Here is a 19,914-nt window from a genome sequence, read left to right on the forward strand (position 1 = left end):
GACCCTTGGAGGAGTCTCCTTAGGGACCCCACAGCCTCCTGGCCCAGGACCAGAGGCCCCCATGTCCTCCCTGGACTGGCCTCTCCTGGAGCATCTGGCCAGGCCAGGCCTACAAGTGCCCATTTTCTGCAGGCTCAGCCCCCTGCTGGGCCAGCAATGTCTGTCCCTCAGCCACCCTGGCCCAGCTCAAGGACCAGGAGGGGGATGGCTGAGGCAGGACACAGCCCCAGGCCTTTCTCCCCCAGCCGCTCCGTGCCCACCCCCGGACTCCAGGCAGGAAGCAGCCCAGCCGTGGGGAAGCCACCCAGTGACACGGGCAAGGCAGCCCCCATGGGTCTCCTTGACACGAAGCTCGGGCTGCGGAAGCCCCAGCGGAGGAGTGTGCAGCTCAGGAGCAGCTCCACTGCAGCTGTGGTGTGGAGGGGCCCCACACTACCTTGCCCAGGGCCGCGACGCATGGGCTCACAGACACTCTAACTAGCAGCTCTTTATTAGAACGGGGCCAGGTCCCACAGGAGGGCTGGGCAGGGGGCAGGGGCGGGGAAGCAGGGGTCCTCCACCATGGTGAGGGGCGAGTGCTGGGCAGCACCCACCCTGGCCCCAGCTGAGGCGAGCGCAGCACCCGCCTGGGTGGGCACCAGGCCCCAGGCCGCCTGGGCAGACGGCCGTGAGCCTTTTCAGGAGCGGCCGGTCCCCTGGGCCTTTTTGATTTCCTGCCGGAGAAAGAGGAGGGAGATCTCACCCTTGCCCAGGGCTGCCACGGCCCGCTCCACCCGCTCCACTGAGTGCGCCAGAGCCCCAGGGAGCCCACCTCGGAGAGCGCCTCCCTTAGGGTCCGGTAGGCCTCGTCCAGGCTGTCGTTGATGATGACCAAGTCAAACAGGCCCGGCTCCTTGCCTGGGGTGGGGCAGGGTCAGAGAAGGCTCTGGGGACAGAAGGGCCGGGGGACCCTCCTGGGGACCAGCCGTGCCCGCCCTACCCCCAGGGGAGGGCCCGGGGCCCCTGGCCACACTCACTGCTCTCCATGTCAGCCCGCGCGGCGGCCAGCCGCTTGGCCAGGCTCTCCTCCGTCTCGGTGTTCCGCTGCCGCAGCCGCTGCTCCTGAGACAGAAGGGGTCAGAGCCTGGCCCCTGGCCCACACACTCCATGGGTTCCCGCCCCCCGCCCCCACAGGCCCCATCTCACCAGGACTTCCAGTGAGGGCGGCTGCACGAAGATGTAGATGGGCCGCAGGTCAGTCTTCTTGATGTTGCGCACGCCCTGCAGGTCCACATCCAGGATGCAGATGCGGTTCATGGCCTGTACGGCCCGTACGGCCGCTTTGCTGGGGGACAGCAGGAGGAGCTGCTCAGCGGGGGCTCCTTGGACCCTCATAGCCTCCAAAAGCCTCAGCAGAATCATCACTGCCTGTCTCTGGGGTCCTGCCTCCCCTATCCAGCTCTGGCCTGTCTGGGGACGCCTGCAGGGGACCACTCTGCCCCCAGCGTCTGTTCTGTTTCCAACAGGACTCCCTGAGCCCCCTTTGAACGTGGAGTCCCTGGTGGCTGGGGCGATGGTGAGGAGGAGCAGGAGGACCTGGCTGTCATTGTGCAGCCCAAGGCTCCTGGGCACCTGTCGTCGAAGGAGAGCAGAGGCCCTAGTGACTGCCTGAGGGGCCACCGCCCCTAGCAGCTGCACCTGGGGCTGAGCACGCAGGGTCCACAGGAGGCTGGGGGACAGGCTGCACACAGCTGTGCCGGGCTGTATGTGCTGAGGCGCCGCTCCGGCCTTGCCAGCCAGGGGGAGGAGCTGCTAGGTCCTGCTCTGGGGGTCCACTGGCTGGAGGGGAGGGGCTGCAGTGTGGCCTGCAGCCCTGTGAGGCCCAGGGCCTGAGTCCCCGCCACACACCAGGTGAGGCTGGGTCAGGAGGGGTGCCCTGAGCCGACTGCTGCCCAACGTGACCACTGGCAGGGCTGGGTCCCTCGCCTGACTGTCCAGACAGCCGGTAGAGAGAAGCCCCTCTCTGCCCCAGGCCACGGAGAGACCCTGGCCCAGGCCTGCTGATGCCAGGTCCCCAAGAGGTCTGGGAGGAGGACTGGGGTGCGGCCCACCTGGTCCCGTATAGGTTTCCTGAGAACTCAGCGTGCTCGATAAAATCACCAGCGGCAATGTCCCGCTGCATCACCTCCCTTGTCACAAAGTAGTAATCTGCAAAGGAGGAAGAGCTGCTCGAGGCTGCCCACAGCCAGGACACCAGGACTGGAGACCACCGGCTGCCACCGGGGAGGCTGCAGAGACTTCTGTGCTGTGCATCAGGCAGGATCAGAAGCCCTACTAAGACTAGAGAAGATGCTTGTGATGTCAGAGAGCTCCAAATGACACACAGCTATGACTCAACTGCATGGCCTTGTAGAGGGCAGCCAGCATGCTAAGGAAAATGCCCCGCAGCACCTCTGCTGTATCAGGGCCCCTGCCTGGCCTCCCACATGGACTTGGCCAGGCATGTGCTCTGAAGCCTGCTGCCTAAGGAAGCCCATCCACCTTTGGGGAGGGACCATCCATCAATGGGAAGATGAGGCCCCAGAGGCCTGGTGCATCCCACTGCTGGCAGGGGGTGGCTCCAGACCCAGGCGGGCAAGGGCCACCGGGTGAGCTCACCTTTGCCGTTCTCCTCTCCCGGCCGCGGGTTCCTTGTCGTGTCTAGGAACAAGCATCCATGACTGAGCCGGGACACCCAGAGCCCACACGTCCCACCCCTGGGCCCGGCTCAGGACTGGGCCTGGCTCCTGTCACCCACGGGTGTGAGGGCCTCCAGGGCAGGTCAGCAGAGGCCTGGCCCCGGCCCCACCCCAGCACCCCCGAGACCCTTGCAGGCCCTTCTCCCTGCCCCGGGGCCTCACGGGACACGCTGAAGCCGAAGACACTGCCGTGCTCCTGCAGGAGCCTCTTCAACAGGGTGCTCTTCCCGGCCCCGGACGGCCCGCTCAGGACCACGGGCCTTGGTCCCGACATCCCTGTAGACAAGGGGGGCAAGCCTCAGCGGGATGGCAGGACCCACTCCCTGTGGAAGTGGGTGGGCAGCTGCGGGCTTCCCCTCCGTCGCCACGGCTCACCCCAGGAACCGGGCAGAGCCAGGCAGTTGGCTGAGCTGGACTCAGGCTGGGCTGCACCTCCCCTTGGATACTCCCGCTAACAGCCCAGCCACCCGGTGCCTCCCCGGACCGTCCACTCCGAACCCGCCCTCGGCTCCTGGAGGGCCATGTCTGGGTCTCCATCCTGTGTTTCCTGGCACCACGCCCCAGAGGTAGCCTCAGTCAAGATCAGAGGAACCACAGCCCTGTTCTGGGAACTTCCATCAGAAGCAGGGGGCTGACCTCAAAGGACCACAGCTTGCTGACCGACCTCTCTGACACTCAGGTGCTGGGAAGCCAGCAGGAGGGCAGCAGAGGCCACGCCCCAGCCCACAGCACAGGGCTCAGACACCTGCCACAGGCTATGACACTGAGGGTGGGAGGAGCAGGGGCGCTCGGGGGGTGTCAGCACAGCGCCAGCCTGCCCACCCCCAGTGCTCCCACACAGGACCCACCTCGGTGCTCAGCTCGGAGCTGCTCTGGATGAGCCAGGGTAGGTGGTAATCCCTGCCTGCTCTGGGCTCTGAGCACCAAGCCCCTCCCAGGGCACCCAACCCTGCCACTCAGCGCCCAGAGGGAGGGCTGCTTCTCGCCTTGAAACCCAGCCACGTGAGCATGATGGGCCAAAGGCCAGGTACAGACTCTGGGGCAGGGTGCTGTGAGCCTCAGGAGGCGGGAATTGAGGCGGACACCACGCTGGGGGAGAGGCAGGGGGATGGGGCGCACCCTGTCCCAGAGGGAGACCCTGGTAGGGTGTACGGTGAGCTGGAGCAGCTCCCCAGGCTGGCCAGGTCCCGCAGGGCTGCCTGGGGTGCAGGAGGTCTCCAAGGTGCAGTCTGTGGCCAGCAGACCCGTGGAGGGGCCCAGGAGGGACGCCCCCGGGCAGGCATGCTTTCCTAATCCTCGATGTAGGCCAACCCGGATAATCTCGCTAAAGCACCGCTATTCTGGGGCCGTCACACCACACACATGTCCCAGGAACAGATGCGATCCCCTGCTCGAGACGCAGGAGGAAGGGACCCAGAGGGACATGGCTCTCAGCATCACCTCTGAGTGACCTTCTCTGAGCTCCTCTGCCTCTTCCAAGCTTCCTGACACAAGAGCATGTTGTCTGTACCCAGCCACCAGCCCGACGGACAAACCCCGTTCTGGCGTCCCAGCTTTCCCACCTAGACACGTGTGCCATTGCACACATCCACACACCAACACCACACGCCCCATGTGCTTGCACACCACACGTACACACACTCATGCGCACACACAGCATGTGCACACACCACACACATTTGTGCACACTTGCCACACTCACACCTGCACCCGCCTGTACCCAGCTCTGCCAGCAGAGTGCAGCCCCTCCCCTTGAGGGCCCGAGGAGAGACCCTCTCCAGCCGTGGCCCTGCCCAGAGCCTCTCCTCCTGCAGGACTGAGGTCCATGGACCCCGCCCACTCCCCAGAATGACTGGGGAGCTGGAGAGCGGAGTGGGGTGGGGGCAGGGATGCGGGAGGGCAGAGGAGAGGACCGGGCCCCAGGTCCCTAAGAGGGCTGCTGCTCCTAGAGCGCCCCGCAAAGAGGCCAAGGGCACTGGTGTGCGCCCCGCACTACCCGCTTCAGACGGCGCTGAGCCGCCACTGCAGCACATACCTCCACACCCCGCACCAGGCAGACCCTCAGGCCTTGGCAGTGTCGGTGCTGCAGGAACACCAGCTCCTCCAGGAGGAGGGAAGAGCAGCCCGGAGCAGACACGGGGAGGTGGACCAGTGGGCCTGCCAGAGCCTCACTCACAGAGCACAACCTCAACCCGGTGGGTGCGGCTGGGGTCCCCGGACCCAATTCGGGGTGTCCACTTCTAGGGAGTGGAGGATGCAAAGGGATCCTGACTGGGGACCGCATGGGGAGGCACTTTTGCAAGGACATCCCTGCTGGGGCCTGTGCAGAAGCCCTCAAGAACGCTGCACTCCTCCGTGCACCCGGGCACCCCCACAAGCACTCTGCAGCCGCACCAGCAGAGCCCAGTGCTCCTTCCCCAAGACTGCTCCCAGACAACGCCGGTCGGACCCTACACGCTTCTCTGGCGGTCCGTGCCCAGTCCCCCACCCTGCAGTTTCGGCCAAAGCTCTTGGCCGCAGCTATCCAGAGGCTGCACACCTACACAAGGAAGACACACCCTCGCTCAGGACCAAACGCCACACGGAAGTCCCAGCACCTGACAGCCTCTTGGGGCAGGCTGCGTGTGCTCACTCCTAACCGTGCACCTCGATGCTGGCTGGCTGCCATCCCTCCCCTGCACAGCGCAGTGAGGAGCAGTGTCCACATACGGCATCGGCTGAGAGCGCAGTGCTCACTCCCTCCTAGCTCTGGATTGCCATGGCCCCCAGTCTGCTTCCACGGGGTGCCCTCCTGTGCCGCCGCCTGCCCCTCAGGCCCAGCCCCAGGCCTCCCCAGTGCCAACCCTCCTCCAAGGGCTATACCATTGTTGACGTGCTGTGGTGGGGGACAACCGCCTGGTACCGCTGTCCTGCGGTGGTGGGGTTGAGTGGGCTTGGGCCCGGCTGAAGGCGTCTATGCTGAGTCCTGCCCCCATGGGGCCCACAAGCAGAGTTGCTCCCTGAGGTCGGCTTGCCCAGCACAAGGGCCCACACCACACAGCCCACATGGGGCGGCCTGGCCCTGTGAAAGGTGCACCGGGAGTGCTGGGGACAGGGCTCCATCCAGTGACCATAGAGACAGCGCCCGCACTAGAACCATCTTCGACAAAGCACGCAGCACGGGACAGAGCTCCAGGCCTAGTGGCCGCAGTGATCCTCAAGTGCACTGGACACTGCTGGGCCTGACCTTGGTCCCAGTGCCTGGCAGAACTGACTGGAACGTGCAGGTCAGAAGGATCATCCAGCCAGGAGAGTCCTGTGTCTTCTACTCGTTGCTTATCCCACAACCCCAAGCCCCAGCTGCCTGAAGAGAAATCAGAAAACTCACAAAGACTGCAGCAAGGATCTGGGACGCAAGTGACTTCCATAGGAGTCTGCTGGCGTGAGCCCGTGCTCCAGAATGCTCTGTGCTGGCACCCCTCATAAGGAGCTCCCTGAGCAGTTCTGGGCGGCTTTCCTCAAGTGCTTCCTGTTTGGGGGCAGAATCTCGTTCTTCTGCTTTCTACCAGCTGTCCTACCCTGTCCTACCTGAGAGCCAGGTGCTGCCACCACCCCCACCTCCATCCCCACTCCTCCACTGGACAGCAAGACAAGGCACAGCCACAGAGAACACAGAGGAGAAAGAGTCAAGTCCTGCCAGCCTCTTGTAAAGCACAAGCCACGGATCTGGGCCAGGATGGCCAGTTGTGCCCTACGCCCCACACAGGCCGGGTGGGGCAGGAGAAACACCCTGGCCCTGGCCACAGGGCGCCTTGTGTGGGACATGTCCCAGCCAAGTGACCCTGAGAAACCACTTAGCCTTCGGGAGTGGCTTGAGATGGGACAGGCACAAAGCAGCCAGCAATTTGCTCCTCACTTCCTCCCCACAGCGGGGCAAGGACTGCACTGTAGCAGAGAGAAAGCAGGGCCCTCTAAAGCACAGGAAGAAGCCACCCGAGGAGGACCTGAGCCTGTCAGGGCACTGCACGGCTGTGTCTGCATCTCTTCTCACCAAGGAGAAGAACCAGGATATGATCCTGCAGGAAGTCCTCAGCTCTGACTTCACGAGAAAGAGCAGAGAGCATGAGGAGGAGGAGGAGACCAGGGCATGAGAACCACAGGGCGGGAAGGAGTCCAGGCCCCTAGCTCTCACAGAAAAAGAAAACAGAGGCCCAGCACATGCAGAGACCAGAAGAGACTCAGAGAAGAAACTGAGGCACGGGCAGGGACTCCGGGGAAACCAAGCCCGGCAAGGGCAGGGTCAGGGAGGGACCCAGAGCCTGACTACAGGGGCACTGCAGTCCCTGCACTGCTCTCCCTTTCCTCCTCGTGGGCTGGGGTCACCTCCCTCCACTGCCAACCACATCACAACACCCCCTTCCTTTCTGAGCTTCCTCAGATCTTCCGGACATGTTTCCGAGCTACCCCTGAACGTACCACAGATGATGCAGGATAACAGTTTAGGGCGTCACAAAAAAAACAGAGTTTAGGTGAGAACTTTGGTTCCTGAAAAGGAAGCGCGTCTTCTGTCAGAACACCCAGAATCTGCTGCTCAGGGAAACTGCTGATCCCACCTGTCCCAGCCAGAGATCAAGGGCTGGGTGGACACAAACTCAGAACCTAAAGCAAAGGCCAGGCAGACGGTACCTCTCATGTGTGGTGCTGAGCTGGGTCGTGTGTGGGCTGCTCTGTGTGCAGGGACAGAGTGAGGGCTCAGCTGGCAGGAAGTTCCACTTGTCAGTGGTCAGACAGGAAACCACACCGGTCCTGGGTCCCTCCCCAGGTGCAGGAGAAAGTTCAGGGTCCCTCACAACAAGCCAAGACCTGGGAGGCCCGAGTGGGTGTCACAAAAGTCCATACTCACGTGAGCATGCCGCCCAGGTGACTCGCCGAGGCTCACCACAAGGTTGTCTTGCCTCCCTCCTCCCGACCTGTGGGCCCCACATCATGTTGGTCTACTACCGCCTCAGCTTCCACTCTCCTCTTCCCTGCATAAAACCACACTGAAAATAGGTGAGGTGGCACATCCACCTGCTCCTACCAGAATCAGCACCTGGAAAGAGGCTGCTCCCTCTCACTGCTCCCAGAAAGACGTTTAAGAACAGAGAGGCAGCTCCAGCAACCCTAGACTACCATCTCTGGGCCTCAGGCAAGCTGACCATCACTGACCACACCCACGAGTCAGGCAAGCCTGCCACCAACGACGCTCTTAGGCTGCGCACTCGCGTCTGCACTGCTCGGCGGCACTGGGCCACGAGGCTTGCCAGGAACCCGCACCAGTCCCCGGGGCGCTCAGAGCAGCCAGCTCCACCTACCCAGGACCCTCTGGGTTTACAATCTGCAGCGGACCAAAGCTGACGCGAGAGCTGGACCACCGACAGGTTTTCCCAATTGCTGTCTCTGCTGCACGCTTTGAGCTCGGGGAAGACACCACACGTTTCCACACGCCCCACGAATTGGCCGGCCCCGCGGGACCGCCACATCAGGCTCGTCAGGCAGCCACCTAAAGGCCTTTGGAACCCCGATACCCGGGGGTTTTGGCTCTGCGCCATGCCCACCTTGGGGGGGCACAGGCGGCTCCACTCTCCGCCCCTCCGCATCCTGCACGGTCCAAGGGTATCCAGCATGAAGTCCTCGGGCTGCGGGGTTCTCAGGCTGTCTGGAGCTCCGCGTGCCCCGAGAACGTCCTACGCTTCGAGGACTGACACCGGGACGCGGCTCCTAATCTCCGTAAGAAACGCGCCCACGAAGGCGCCCGGCGGCGCACGAAGCGGCGTCCGCAGGGTCACGCCCCTCTGCGAGCACGCGCGCGGGCCGCCTCGTGCCCGCTCTGCTCCCGGGAGGAGCCCCGGGAACCCAGGGGCGCGCGGCCGTGTCGCGGCTAGCAGGAGCGCAGGCCTCGCGCATGGCCCCACGCACCCCCCCAACCCGCGAGCGGGGGCGCCCACCCGGCGATCCAGCCCGCGAGCTCGGGCCTCCGCCACGCCGGAGGGCCACCACTCACCGTCCGAGGCAGCCCGGCCCAGGGCGGCCGCCGCCAGCCCGGCCAGCGGGCGCCGCAGCATGAGGGGGCGCCACCGCCCGCGGGGACTACGTCATGGCGCCGCGCCCGCCCGCCTCCGCTCGCCGGTTGGCGTCACAGCGCCGCGCCGGATCGCTTCCGCCCTCGGGGCTTACGTCACTGTCGCGCCGGCTCGCTGGCGCCCGCGAGGATGTACGTCAGCGCCGCGCCAGCCCCGCACTGCCTCTTTAGTCCTACGTCACGCCGCGCTGACCTCGCCCCGCCCCTCGGGGCCGTACGTCAACACAGCGCGACGCAGCGACGCCGCAGGAGGAGCGGGAGCTGAGACGGCGGTGACCCTGTGCGCGCCTGTGGCCAGTCCCACTCCCGCTCGGCCCGTGGCGGCCGGGCTGGTCCTCTCGGCCGCTCCGGGGCTCAGTGAGCGTGGCAGGTCTGTGCAGGGAAGGCCGTCGCGCGGGCGGGGAGGGCTCCCCCAAGAGAGGGTCGGGCCCCGCCGCCGGCTCCGAGGGCGAGAGGATGGGTGGGCATCCTCTGGGGAGGGTCACAACGTTTCGTCTTCCGGTCGAGTCGCCTCCCGCGGCGGAGGGAGGCCTGCAGCCGCCCTGCCCAGACAGAGAGCGGGCGCCCGGGCAAACTTGCCCGGGTCTGCCGGGAGGGCTGGTTTCGCGCAGTCTCAGTGTCCGAGACCTCAGAACCTCCTGGCTGTCCCCGCGGAGAACTCGGCACGGACGCTTCCCTGAGAGTCAGGGCCTAGTAGGGCCAGGCTTGGCCTCGGCTCCCCTTTCGTAATTCTACCTCCCTGGGTTTTGGGAGCACTAAATGACTTTGGGAAACAGTGAGAGCCAGTCTCCCCGTTGGCGGTGCGGGTCACCCTCAGAGCGGCTTCCCTGACTTGGTGACCAGCCCGAGTGGGCCGGGCCCTGGCACAGGTCTCCTGAGTCAGAGTCTGGGGTTAGGGCCTGTGCGTCCCACAGGTGATTCTAAGCCACGCTGGGCCGACAGCCTAATATGTTGCTGGGAAGGGCTGGTGATGACCCCGTGGTACCACATCTGCTGGGGACGTGCTCAGGTGTGTGGCTTCGCTCACAGCTGGGGTTTGATGAGAAACAATTAAATGGAAAGGCTACTTTTTAAAAATGTGTTGTTTCCTTTCCCAGCAGGTCGCACACTGGGCCAGTGACTGAGCCTGGGCCTCCGCCTGTGGCAGGGGCTCTCGGGAGGAATGGCGGCCGCCGGCAGCCTGCTTCGGTAAGAACAGACTTCCAGGCCCCCGGGATCGCTGTCATGGGGCCACTCATGGGAGTGCTGACTCAGGAGCCTTAGGGCTGTGCTCCCTCAGGGAAGCCACCTGAGCCCGTGTTTCCATCTGGACAACACAGATGAGTGCCTACATGTAGACACTCTGACAGGCTATAGAGGAAAGAACAAAAGCGAGTGAGTACCTAACACCAGACAGACAGTAGTGGAGGTGGTCACCTTCCTCTTCAGGGTCTGCAGCCTAACAGGCTCTGGGTCCCTGGAGGAAGCCACAGCCTTCCTGCTGTTCCCACCAGAACTGCCTCTCCACCCGCCTGTTCCCCTCGCCTCTTGGCTTACCCAGAACGAGAAGGACAGCGCTGCCAGAAAAGAGAAGGAGTGCAGAGCTGGTGTTGTTTTGTGGAACGTGAGGAGAGGGTTGTGGCTCCTAGAGCCATAGGTTAGTGTGAAATGGGGCAGGCCTCATCCTGGGAAGGGTGCACGTGGAATCACTGTTATGGTGGGAGAACATCCGCTGTCTCCCCAGAGGTCGGCTTTAGTCCCTCCTGGAAGCCCCCGAGACTGAGCCCACGTTCTGGGGAGTGGCTGTGCCTGGGCTCTCTGGCACTGCTCAGGCAAGGGCCCTGCCCGGCTCACTGCAGGCTCATCTGGCGCTGGAGCCCCCCCTTTCTTCTCTTCTCTCACTTCTGAGGAAGGGGACTGGATTCATTTTGCCAAGATTTATTGAGTGCTCAGCTAGGCATCTGGGACTTCACAGCAAACAGGATGCGGTTCTTTGCCCCAAGGCCATTGAGGTCTAGTGGAGGAGATGAGCCCTCAGCCCAAGGTGTTGTCTGGGAAATACTAGAGATGGGCAGTGCAGGAGCTCCACCAAAGGTTGGGGCTCTGTGCTTGGGCAGGCTGCCTTGCGGAGGGAGAGGTCCTGAAAGCCAGGTGAGAGCTGCTGAAGTGTGTGAGCAGTGGGCTTTAGAATCACTGCAGAGTACGAGGACTCGATTAGAGTGGCAGCGGGGACCAGGCAGGAGGCCATTGGGATGGTCTGTGCTGGACCTGACTGCCCACATGATGTAGAGGGGAGACACGTGGCAAGTATTCAGGACACCTGTCTGCCATGGGTGTCCAAAAGAATGCTGGGGGAGTGAGGCGACTTCTGGAGTGCCCAACAATTCTAGGGAGTTTTGGCAATCGTTCAGACATGTTTTTCCCCAAACCCATACTGTGGGTATGAATAGCCTGGGGGTGTGAATCCACGTTTGCATGAAAGCAGGCTGGAAGGGACTTTGGGGTCACGGCAAGGCCAGGATGAGGCCCCAGGTAGGCAAGAGACAGGTGCAGGGACACGTGTCTGGACAGAGCAGTGTGAACAGGGCCGTCTCGCCTTGTCATCTCCTATTCCCTCAGAGCACGTGCTGTGCCATGTGTGGGAGGGCCAGTGTCTGCCACATTCAGAAGCCAAGAGCACTCTGGGTGTCTTGGTCTGTTCAGGCTGCCCCAACAGAAGCTGCAAGCCAAGTGGCTTATCTCCCACAGTTCCAGAGGCTGGAGGTCTTAGATCGGGGCACCACCAGGGTCAGGTTCTGGTGAGGTCTTTTCCTGCTTTGCAGACAGCTGCCTTGTATCTTCATACAGCAAAGAAAACAATTTCTGGTTTTTTCTCTTATGAGGGCAACAGTCCCACCCTGGGGGCCCACTCTTGTGACCTCATCTAACCTTAATCACCTCCCAAAGGCCCCCTCCTGGGGGACGCCATCTCATTGGGGGTCAGGGCTTCAACACTCAAAAATCTGGGGGACACAAATGTTCAGCCCATGATGCCGGGTCTGCATTCTCCCAGAAGTCAGTTTTCTTCTCCACGCTTGTATGCAGCTCCTGAGCTGCATGGTCCAGCGTGACTGGAGACAGCTGTCCACCTCTGTTCTCTGCCGTCTGGGAGCTTCATGTGCTCACCACGTGGCCTCTTCCTGGATGTGGTGGAGGAGCTGCTCTGACCACATCCTGCCCCAGCCTGGGTCCCCAGTTGTCCCCATAGGAGCTGGTTGGCCTGGGCCACATGGGCGCTGTGGTCCGAGCACTAGCCACTGACCAGTGTATGTGTGTCTGCAGCCTCCTGTGGCAGTGTGCGGTGACAGGGGCCACCCCCACGGGCCGCCACCTGCACACGTCCTCCTGGAGGGCTGACAGCAGCAGAGCCTCGCTTACACGCGTACGCCGGCAGACCTACGCACGCCTCTACCCTGTGCTCCTGGTCAAGCAGGACGGCTCCACCATCCACATCCGCTACCGGGAGCCTCGACGGATGCTGGGGGTAAGCGTCCCTCCCTTGCATTCCTTGGGGTGCAGGTCCTAGTGGGCTTGAAACCTCACAGCTGGACGGGGCGGTGGGGGGGCATGGGTCATGGAGCAGGATTGTTGCATGAACAAGGATTATTTGAAGAGGGAGGAGGCGGTCTTGGTGCTTACTCCACACACTGAGGTAGCACAGCAACAGGGAGCTGTGCATTTAAAAAAACCAAGTCCTGGAAGCACAAGCAGAAAAAGTTTCTTTAAAGAGTCAAAGCTTCGAAGGGAGAGAAAACCCCACAGGCCTCCTGACCCTGACTCCTGCGTTGGAGGAGAACAGGAGACACAGGAGCATATCCTGGTGCCCGCCTGCCCTCCCTGCAGATGCCTGTGGACCTGGACGCGCTGTCCCCGGAGGAGAGGCGGGCACGCTTCCGGAAACGCGAGGCCCAGCTCAGAGAGAAGGAGCAGCAGCCAGAGCTTGCTGATGACTTTGACGTGGAGCGGTACAAGCGGTTTTGGACCAAAAAGTGACCACTCCTGCAAGCTGCCCTGGCCTGGGGACACTGGAGGGGGCATGTCTTTAAATCATGTGTCCAGGAAGCTGCCTCTGCCTGTCTTTCTTTCTTGTGTGCCCTGGCCCCAGCCCCAAGGGGGCTCTCTGTGACTCAGCCAACTAGAGGGCCTAGTATTGGGTCAGTTCGTGGTTTTAGGATGAAGCCCAAAGGGCACGTGAGCCATCGACATAAGAGAAATGAGACTGAGGTGATGGGTGCTCTTCCCTTTGCAGGAAGCGCCCGCGACCCTGAGTCAGCTCCCTCTTGCCCCCAGTGCTACCTTCAGCCTCAGGGCACTTGGGGCTCTCTTGGCCAGGTACAGCGGCTGTGGGAAGTGGGTGGGAGAAGTAGGGTATCTGGGATCCAAGGATGCCCTGCCCAGCCTGCAGCTGGCCTGCCCTGTCCCTCCCTGGGCTCCCTCAGCCCTACCTGGGACACAGCCAGAAACTGCTCCCCGTCAGAGGGGCCAAGGGAAGCCGCCAGCCCCTGTGGTTAACTCTGCTCAGTTTGCAGCCCACTGCAAGCTGCAATGAGCCAGCCTTCCACGGTCCCCTCAAGACTTTTTGTTCCAAGGGTCGGTTTCACCCTGGCTGGGCTTCCTGCAAGACCTGAGGGGGTAACTCCCAACCTTTCTAAGTGCAGCTGCCCCAGCCAGGCCTGGGGTGTTGATCGTGGGACCTGGTTGTCAGGCTTGTTCTTGTAAGTTTGAGAGCCCATTGCAGGTCACCGCCATGTAGACAGTCGGGACAGCGTTCCAGACACAACCAGGGAGGCAGGAGCCAGCAGCCTGTGGGAGGTGACTGCATCTCATCTCTGTTGGCGGCGAAGGATGCTGGGCTGAGCCCCCACCTCTGGACTCCTCCTGCAGCCCAAGTCCTGCTGGTCCACTGAGCACAGCAGCCATGTGCAGCTGCATGGGGACATCCACTGCCCCTGCGTCTGTGCCCTCCAGGCTTTGCCGGCCCTCCCATCACTGCTCTCACCTGCTCAGGGACATCCCTCCTGCAGTTCTTGCCTCATTCCCACTTGGAAGACCTCCCTGGAGCCCTCATCCCTTCAGCTGCCACCCCCCATTCACCTCTGGGGGAGACGCCCAGCAGTGGTTCAGGACCACTTGCTGTTCAGGACCAGATTGTTCATGATGCTTGTTAAAGACGGCAAGGCAGACTGCTCAAGGTGGGGGCACAGCCATGAGTGCAGGGCCACTGTGGGGATCTAGCAGTGGGCGAGACTGAGTGCCGCATGGACAGTGGGGCTTTGTAGCCCAGAGCTGGGGTGGGCTTGGTGATAGGCACTAAGAGGGCTCATTTGGATGGAAGAGTAGTTGTAGCTAAAGCCACCTAATGCAACTGTTGCTGAAAGGCTGGTGATCATCTGTCCAAGGGAGATGAGGCGCCCGATGAGATACTGAGGGTGGGGGTTCTGGGTGAACTGACAGCCGGGTTCCTGCCAGAACCAGGTGATGTAGAGACAGACACAGGCCAAGGCCTGGTTGGAGGGCTCGGGGAGCCTGAGCAGAGCAGTCAAACAGAATCCTGTCTGTGCCAGCTCCCTCTAGTCCGTGGGGACCTCCTGATGCTGCCCCGAGCCCCTGACTCCTGATGGCCTCCTAGGTCTGCCCTTGACCCTGGTCACTTAACCTGCCTTGGGGACTTCAAATGTTGCCTAGGCTGAGGACCCACAGTGTCCAGATCCCAGCCACTGATAGCACCCTGCTCCTCCCCCGTCCCTTGCTCATTCCCCTCATCCAGTATCTAGTCCTTGTCAAACATCACAGCGCTGCCTCTAGGACCTGGCTCACCCACCCAGCTGCCATCACCTGGGGCCCCACACCCTCCTTCCAACACTAGGCTCCTTCTGCCCTGCGAAGTGACTCGGTTGTGAGTCTTCCTGAGCTGCGGCCCCGCAGAAGGCACGCCTGTGGCTTTTGACCTGCTGTGCCATGCAGGGCAAGGGCAGGGGCAGGTCTGGAGTCCCCAGTCTGGACGCCCACCAGGCGAGGCTGTGCTCTCCGGGCCACACGTGGGGAAGCCTTACCTCCACCCCCAGAGGGCTCAGTGGTAGGGCACGACAAACACGGCTGGGAGCCCCAAAGCACGCAAAAGGCAGCAGGGGGAGTCCGAGAAGGGGGGTCGGAGAGGGGTGGACCGTCTGTTCTCATTTCCCTCCCCACTCCCCGGGCAATGCCGAGGCTGTGAGTTGCGCCTGCACGTAGCGTAGGGATTACAGCAGTTGTGCGACACCCTGTCCTGGTACCTCCGAGAGCCTGCCCGGTGCCCGCGGGCCGCAGCCCCGCCGAGCTTTCCGGGCCGTCATCGCCGGGACGCGCCGCGCCCTCGACGACGGCAGCGGGAACCCGGGCGACACCGCCCTTCTCCACACTGCCCGGGGACCAGGGACTCCGGCGTGTCCCCGGCGCTGAGCCCTGGCCGCCGTCCGCGCTCCCCAGCGCCCGCCCGGCCCCCGGCGTCACCGCGCACGTGACCGTCCATGACAGCCGCCTCGCGGGCAGGAGCTGAGCCGCAGCCTCCGTGCCCTCCGGGACGCAGGGGCGGTGCGCAGGCGCGCGGGGCCGGCGCGGGCGTGACGTCACGGCGCGCGACGCGGGAGCGGAGAGGGCGCCGCCGGCCGGGGGCGGGAGGCCTGGGGACGGCGGGCGGCCGGGCACCATGTTCGGTTCCAGCCGGGGCGGTGTGCGCGGCGGGCAGGACCAGTTCAGCTGGGAAGATGTGAAGACCGACAAGCAAAGGGAGAACTACCTGGGTGAGCGCGGCGCGGGGGCCGAGGACGCGGGGGGGGGCCGTGGGCGCGGAGGGCTGGGGACGCGGGGGCCGGGGACGCAGGGGGCGGTGGGTGCGGGTGTCCGTGGACGCGTGGGGCCTGGGACGCGTGGGGTGGGCGACACGCGGGGCCGTGGGCGCGGGCCCAGTCCTCGGCGCTCCGTCCCGCAGGAAACTCGCTGATGGCCCCAGTGGGCCGCTGGCAGAAGGGCCGCGACCTCACCTGGTACGCCAAGGGCCGGGCTGACGGCGCGGGACTGAGCCGGGAGCAGGAGCTGGCGGCCGTGAGGCAGGCGGAGCAGGAGGCGCTCATGGCGGCTCTGTGAGTGCGCGGGGGTGAGAGGGACCTCGGGGCGGGGGCGCGGGGAGGGTGCTTGCGGGGCGGGGCGGGGCGGGGCGGGGGCCCGAGGTGAGGCCCGCTGCCCCCTGAAGCTCGCGCGCGGCCCCCGCAGAGGCTACAAGAACGTGAGGAAGCAGCCCACGGGCCTGAGCAAGGAGGTGAGGGCTGGGTCCTCTGGGAGGGGGCGCGGGCGGGGGTAGGGGCTGACCCCGCGCTGCTGTGAGCCCTGCCCGCCGCCCTCCCTCGCTCCCTGCAGGACTTTGTCGAGGTCTGTAAGAGAGAAGGAGGCGACCCTGAGGAGAAGGGAGTAGACCGGCTCCTGGGCCTGGGGAGCTCCAGGTGCGGGGCCGGGCGTCCTCTGGGGACCCAGGATGCGCAGCGGAAGCCTGGGGGGGCCTCACCGTGGGGGCTGGCATTCTCACCGTGGGGCGGGTCTCATTCGTGTCCCTCTAGTGGCTCTGCAGGCCGAGTGGCGCTGTCCCGAGAAGACAAGGAGGCTGCTAAGCTGGGGCTCTCCGTGTTCACGGTATTCACCCCCAAACATCCGCGATCCTGTGGGGGGATTTGGGTGCCTCTTCTTGTTGAGGGTAGGGACGGGTCATCTTCTCCGGGGGCTCCCAGTTTCCTGGCCCTGGAAACCGGGGCTGGTTCTCCGTGGTCGGCATCTCGGTGCCCCGCACGCCTCTAGAGTGGCTTTCCTTGGCAGCACCACCGTGTCGAGAGCAGTCGGCCAGGGGCCTCCCCGGCCTCCACTTCTGCCAGGAAGAAGCAGCGATCGGAGGAGAAGCCAGAGCCGGGGTAAGGGGCCTCCCAGGAGAACAGAACCGGGGTTCTGTCTGCACTTTACTGTTCCTTGCGTTAGTGAGGTTCCCAGCTCTGGCTCTTTTCCTTCTGGAGAGCCCCTCGGGGTCTTGAGCCGGGAGTGGTTCCATGACTGCTCCCCAGCGCATAGCAGGGGTAGGTGGCCCCACTGTGTGAGAGCTGCAGGGGTCAGGGGCCAGCAAGGCAGAGGACCCTGGTGGAGGTCGCCAGAGAGGGGTCACTGGAGCCAGGTCTCAGGGGGCCCCCACCCTTTACTATTGTCCCAGTGGCCCCAGGAGTGGCCTGTGGTGTGTGTGGGGAGGCTTAGTGCCTGTCACGGGGGGGTGCAGGCAAGCTGGGTGGGAGGGAAGACTGGAAGGGCCGTGAGACCATTGGGTTGGTGCTTCTGGGGCAGAAATCTGCCACCATGGGGACACCTGTATCTGCACTGCCCACCACGGCAGCCCTTCGCTCAGGTTGTACTGAGGAGCTTTGCTTGGTGATGTGAAAGTGACAGCTACATGTAGTCAAGGGCTGTCATGGAAACCAGCACATAACCTATGGGCCCTGCCCCCCGGGGAGTCCCAAAGCTGGAGCGGCTCCTCCTTGCACTGTATACCCCTGCAGCCCCGAGAGCCACAGGAAGAGGAGGAAAGAGAAGAAGAAAAAGAAAAAGAAGGAGAAGAAGAAACACAAGAAAGAGAAGAGGAAGAAAGAACAGCACAGGGCTGGGGCAGCCTCCTCGAAGCCCCCGACTCCTGCCCGGTAGGCACAGCTCTGGCTCAGCGGGCGGGCAGGATGGGCAGGCAGCCCTCACACTGGCGGCATCCCCTGGTCTCCCCAGGCCCGGACACCGCAGGCACGACTCGGACTCCTCCTCGCCCTGCTGCAAGAGGCGGCGACGGCAAGACAGTGACTGAGGCCCTGCCCAGACCACCCCCACCACACAGCCCTGGAGGGGCCACCCTCAGCGAAGCCTCCGGCCCAGGGAGCTGGACAGCCAGCACATGGGGGCCCTGAAGGAGGAGAGGTGGCTGAGCCCTGAGCTGGCCCCAGACCCACCCGGGGAGGCCCTGCCTGCCTGGGAGGTTCAGCCACCCCAGGTCCCCTGAGCAGCTTAGCTGTGGCTAAGTAGGGCTACTTAAGTTTTTCTTCACATTGACTCACTCTTTGTATGTAAATAAACTTATTTTAAGGGGAAAATGTCTTGTATTTCAGGGAAGGTCATTGTTACCTGTCACAGTAGAAGGCGAAGGGTGAAAATGGGGAGATTGCTTTGGGTTCCAGTGAGACCATCTGACGTTCTGTTGGAGGGGGGAGTTGTCCTGGTGGTTGGCATCCTGAAGTCCCATGTGGGCCTGGCCCTGAAAGTGACTTCAGGTCTACCAGGAGCCCTGGGTCATCATGTGTGGCCAGCAGGGTGGGCAGAGGGGCCAGAACGTGCTGAGCTGCAGGTGGGTCTCTCCGAGGTGGGTAAGCGTGGAGAGGGTGGATGGCCAGACAGGGTGTTTAGGTCATGGTGGGGACTCAGGTGGACTTGTGCCTGGAGCCACCCTCATCCCCCCAGGCCACCAAGGGACTTCTTGGCCACTGTCCCACACCTCCCCCATCTGCCTCCTCAGTCTGGTCTGCTGGCTGCTTCCAGGCTGCAGGGCCAGCCCCTTCCACCTGGCCTCCTGTCTCCTCTGCTGGGAGGCATCTGTGGCCCTTCACAGCCCTGTCCACAGAAGAAATGAAAACTGAATCTTACAGCTGACTTGGAGTAAACACAAAACCGAGGCTGGATTCGTCCTTCCTAAGTATATTCCTTGTTTTGGTTCTGATTTTAAAAGAAGTGGCAAATGAAGACGTTTCTGTCTAGTATCCTGGCACTGGTTTTCAACCTGTCAACAGAAGCGAGTTACCTCAGGCCAGTTGGCCTGGGCCAGGGCAGGGGATGTGCACAGGGTGGGCTGCTTCCCAGGGGAAAGAGAGACCTGGACCTTGGCTCTGCCTGTGATGGCCACATGAGTGGGAGCAGGGGCACCGAGAAGGGCTCCTGGTCAGAGGGACGGCTCTCAAGGAGTGGGAGGCGGCCCATGGTAGAGGGGAGCTGTGATCCTGCAATTTATAACAAGTACGATGTATTCGGTCAGATGGCCGAGACGTTTCTCATAAAGGTGCAGTCTTTGTCCCAAGTTCCTGGCTCACAGCTCCCCAAACCCTTGGAATTTCTTGTTTTTGTTAAAGGAGGTGACTTTTGGACCCCACTCAAGGATCAGGGCTGGTTGCCAGGAGAACCAGCCATGTGATCAAAGGATTGGAACTTTCAGTCCCACCCCGAGTTCTGGGGGCTTGAGGTTCAATCGGTTGCCAAAGGCCAATGACTTAGTTATGATTCTAACAAAGCCTCCAGAAAACCCCGAAAGATGGCTCATCGGTCCTCTTGTCAGTGAACACGTGGAGGTGTTGGCAGAACAGTGTGCTCAGAGAGGGCGTGGAAGCTCGGCACCCTTTCCCAGACCTGCCCTGTGCATCTCTTCCCTCTGGTGGTTCATCTGTATCCTTTATCATATCCTTTAATAAACTGTAAATGTGCTTCTCAGTTCTGTGAACCACTCTAACAAGTTAATCAAATCCGAAGAGGGGTTGTGGGAACCTCGGATTTAAAGGCAGTCACTCAGAAGCACAGGTGACAACCTGGCCTTGCCACTGGCACCCTGCACTGGAGGGTCGTCTTGTGAACCTGAGCCCTGTACTTGTTGGATCTGAATCTATCTAGAGGGTAGGCAGTGTCAGAACTGAGTCGGTGTCCAAAAGCTGCTTGTTTGTGTGGGGAAGCCCCCACATGCAATTGAGTCCTCGAACCCTTGGCAGTGCCAAGCACCCAGCAGGGAACAGGGTACCCCTGTGGTGAAGGTTCCCAGGGCAGTGACTTGGAGCTCAGCCAGGGGGCCCTGCCCCTCCGTGGGCACAGGTGGCTGGCCTGGAAGTGCCATGGAGGGAGGGTGGTGGATGTGTGGATAGTGAGGAAGGGCGGGGGGGCCTCAACACACGAGCCCTGGGCCTGGCCTCTCAGGCACACCTCATGTGATGACCCTGCTGTCCCTCAGTGTGGCACCAGCAAGACGGACCAGGACCAGTGCCTGGACTGCCAGTGGGG

At 62.9% G+C, this 19,914-nt stretch overlaps 3 protein-coding genes across 7 annotated transcripts; 2 read left to right on the forward strand and 1 right to left on the reverse strand.

Annotated features, from left to right (window-relative positions):
* Positions 1-474: 474 nt before the first annotated feature.
* GUK1 (guanylate kinase 1) lies at positions 475-8,934 on the reverse strand. Of its 3 annotated transcripts, none has more exons than XM_046667599.1 (8): positions 8,740-8,934; positions 2,880-2,993; positions 2,638-2,679; positions 2,091-2,319; positions 1,186-1,324; positions 1,017-1,101; positions 812-897; positions 475-713 (listed from the first exon to the last, which is right to left on the reverse strand). In XM_046667599.1, the coding sequence occupies exons 1-8, from the start codon at positions 8,798-8,800 to the stop codon at positions 678-680; spliced, it is 792 nt and encodes a 263-aa protein (XP_046523555.1). In that variant the 5' UTR covers positions 8,801-8,934; the 3' UTR covers positions 475-677. The 3 variants fall into 3 exon arrangements, with proteins under 3 accessions (XP_046523555.1, XP_046523557.1, XP_046523556.1); XM_046667601.1 differs by having other exon boundaries at positions 2,091-2,187; positions 8,740-8,897; XM_046667600.1 differs by lacking the exon at positions 8,740-8,934 and adding an exon at positions 8,294-8,690.
* A 103-nt stretch (positions 8,935-9,037) lies between these two features.
* Positions 9,038-12,897, forward strand: MRPL55 (mitochondrial ribosomal protein L55). Of its 2 annotated transcripts, none has more exons than XM_046667603.1 (4): positions 9,038-9,187; positions 9,915-10,005; positions 12,118-12,319; positions 12,679-12,897. In XM_046667603.1, exons 2-4 carry the CDS (start codon positions 9,980-9,982, stop codon positions 12,826-12,828), a joined length of 378 nt encoding a protein of 125 aa, XP_046523559.1. In that variant the 5' UTR covers positions 9,038-9,187; positions 9,915-9,979; the 3' UTR covers positions 12,829-12,897. The 2 variants fall into 2 exon arrangements, with proteins under 2 accessions (XP_046523559.1, XP_046523560.1); XM_046667604.1 differs by having other exon boundaries at positions 9,050-9,187; positions 9,918-10,005.
* A 2,556-nt stretch (positions 12,898-15,453) lies between these two features.
* C7H1orf35 (chromosome 7 C1orf35 homolog) lies at positions 15,454-19,356 on the forward strand. 2 transcript variants are annotated; one of them, XR_006889463.1, is made up of 9 exons: positions 15,454-15,614; positions 15,803-15,953; positions 16,084-16,129; positions 16,228-16,310; positions 16,425-16,497; positions 16,678-16,769; positions 17,400-17,537; positions 17,617-18,571; positions 19,002-19,356. XR_006889463.1 is itself a non-coding variant. In XM_046667602.1 (8 exons), exons 1-8 carry the CDS (start codon positions 15,521-15,523, stop codon positions 17,690-17,692), a joined length of 753 nt encoding a protein of 250 aa, XP_046523558.1. In that variant the 5' UTR covers positions 15,454-15,520; the 3' UTR covers positions 17,693-19,356. The 2 variants fall into 2 exon arrangements, 1 of the variants encoding a protein (XP_046523558.1); XM_046667602.1 differs by having other exon boundaries at positions 17,617-19,356.
* Positions 19,357-19,914: the final 558 nt, after the last annotated feature.

The sequence above is a fragment of the Equus quagga genome, chromosome 7 (assembly GCF_021613505.1).
Source record: "Equus quagga isolate Etosha38 chromosome 7, UCLA_HA_Equagga_1.0, whole genome shotgun sequence".
NCBI classification, from domain to species: Eukaryota; Metazoa; Chordata; class Mammalia; order Perissodactyla; family Equidae; genus Equus; species Equus quagga.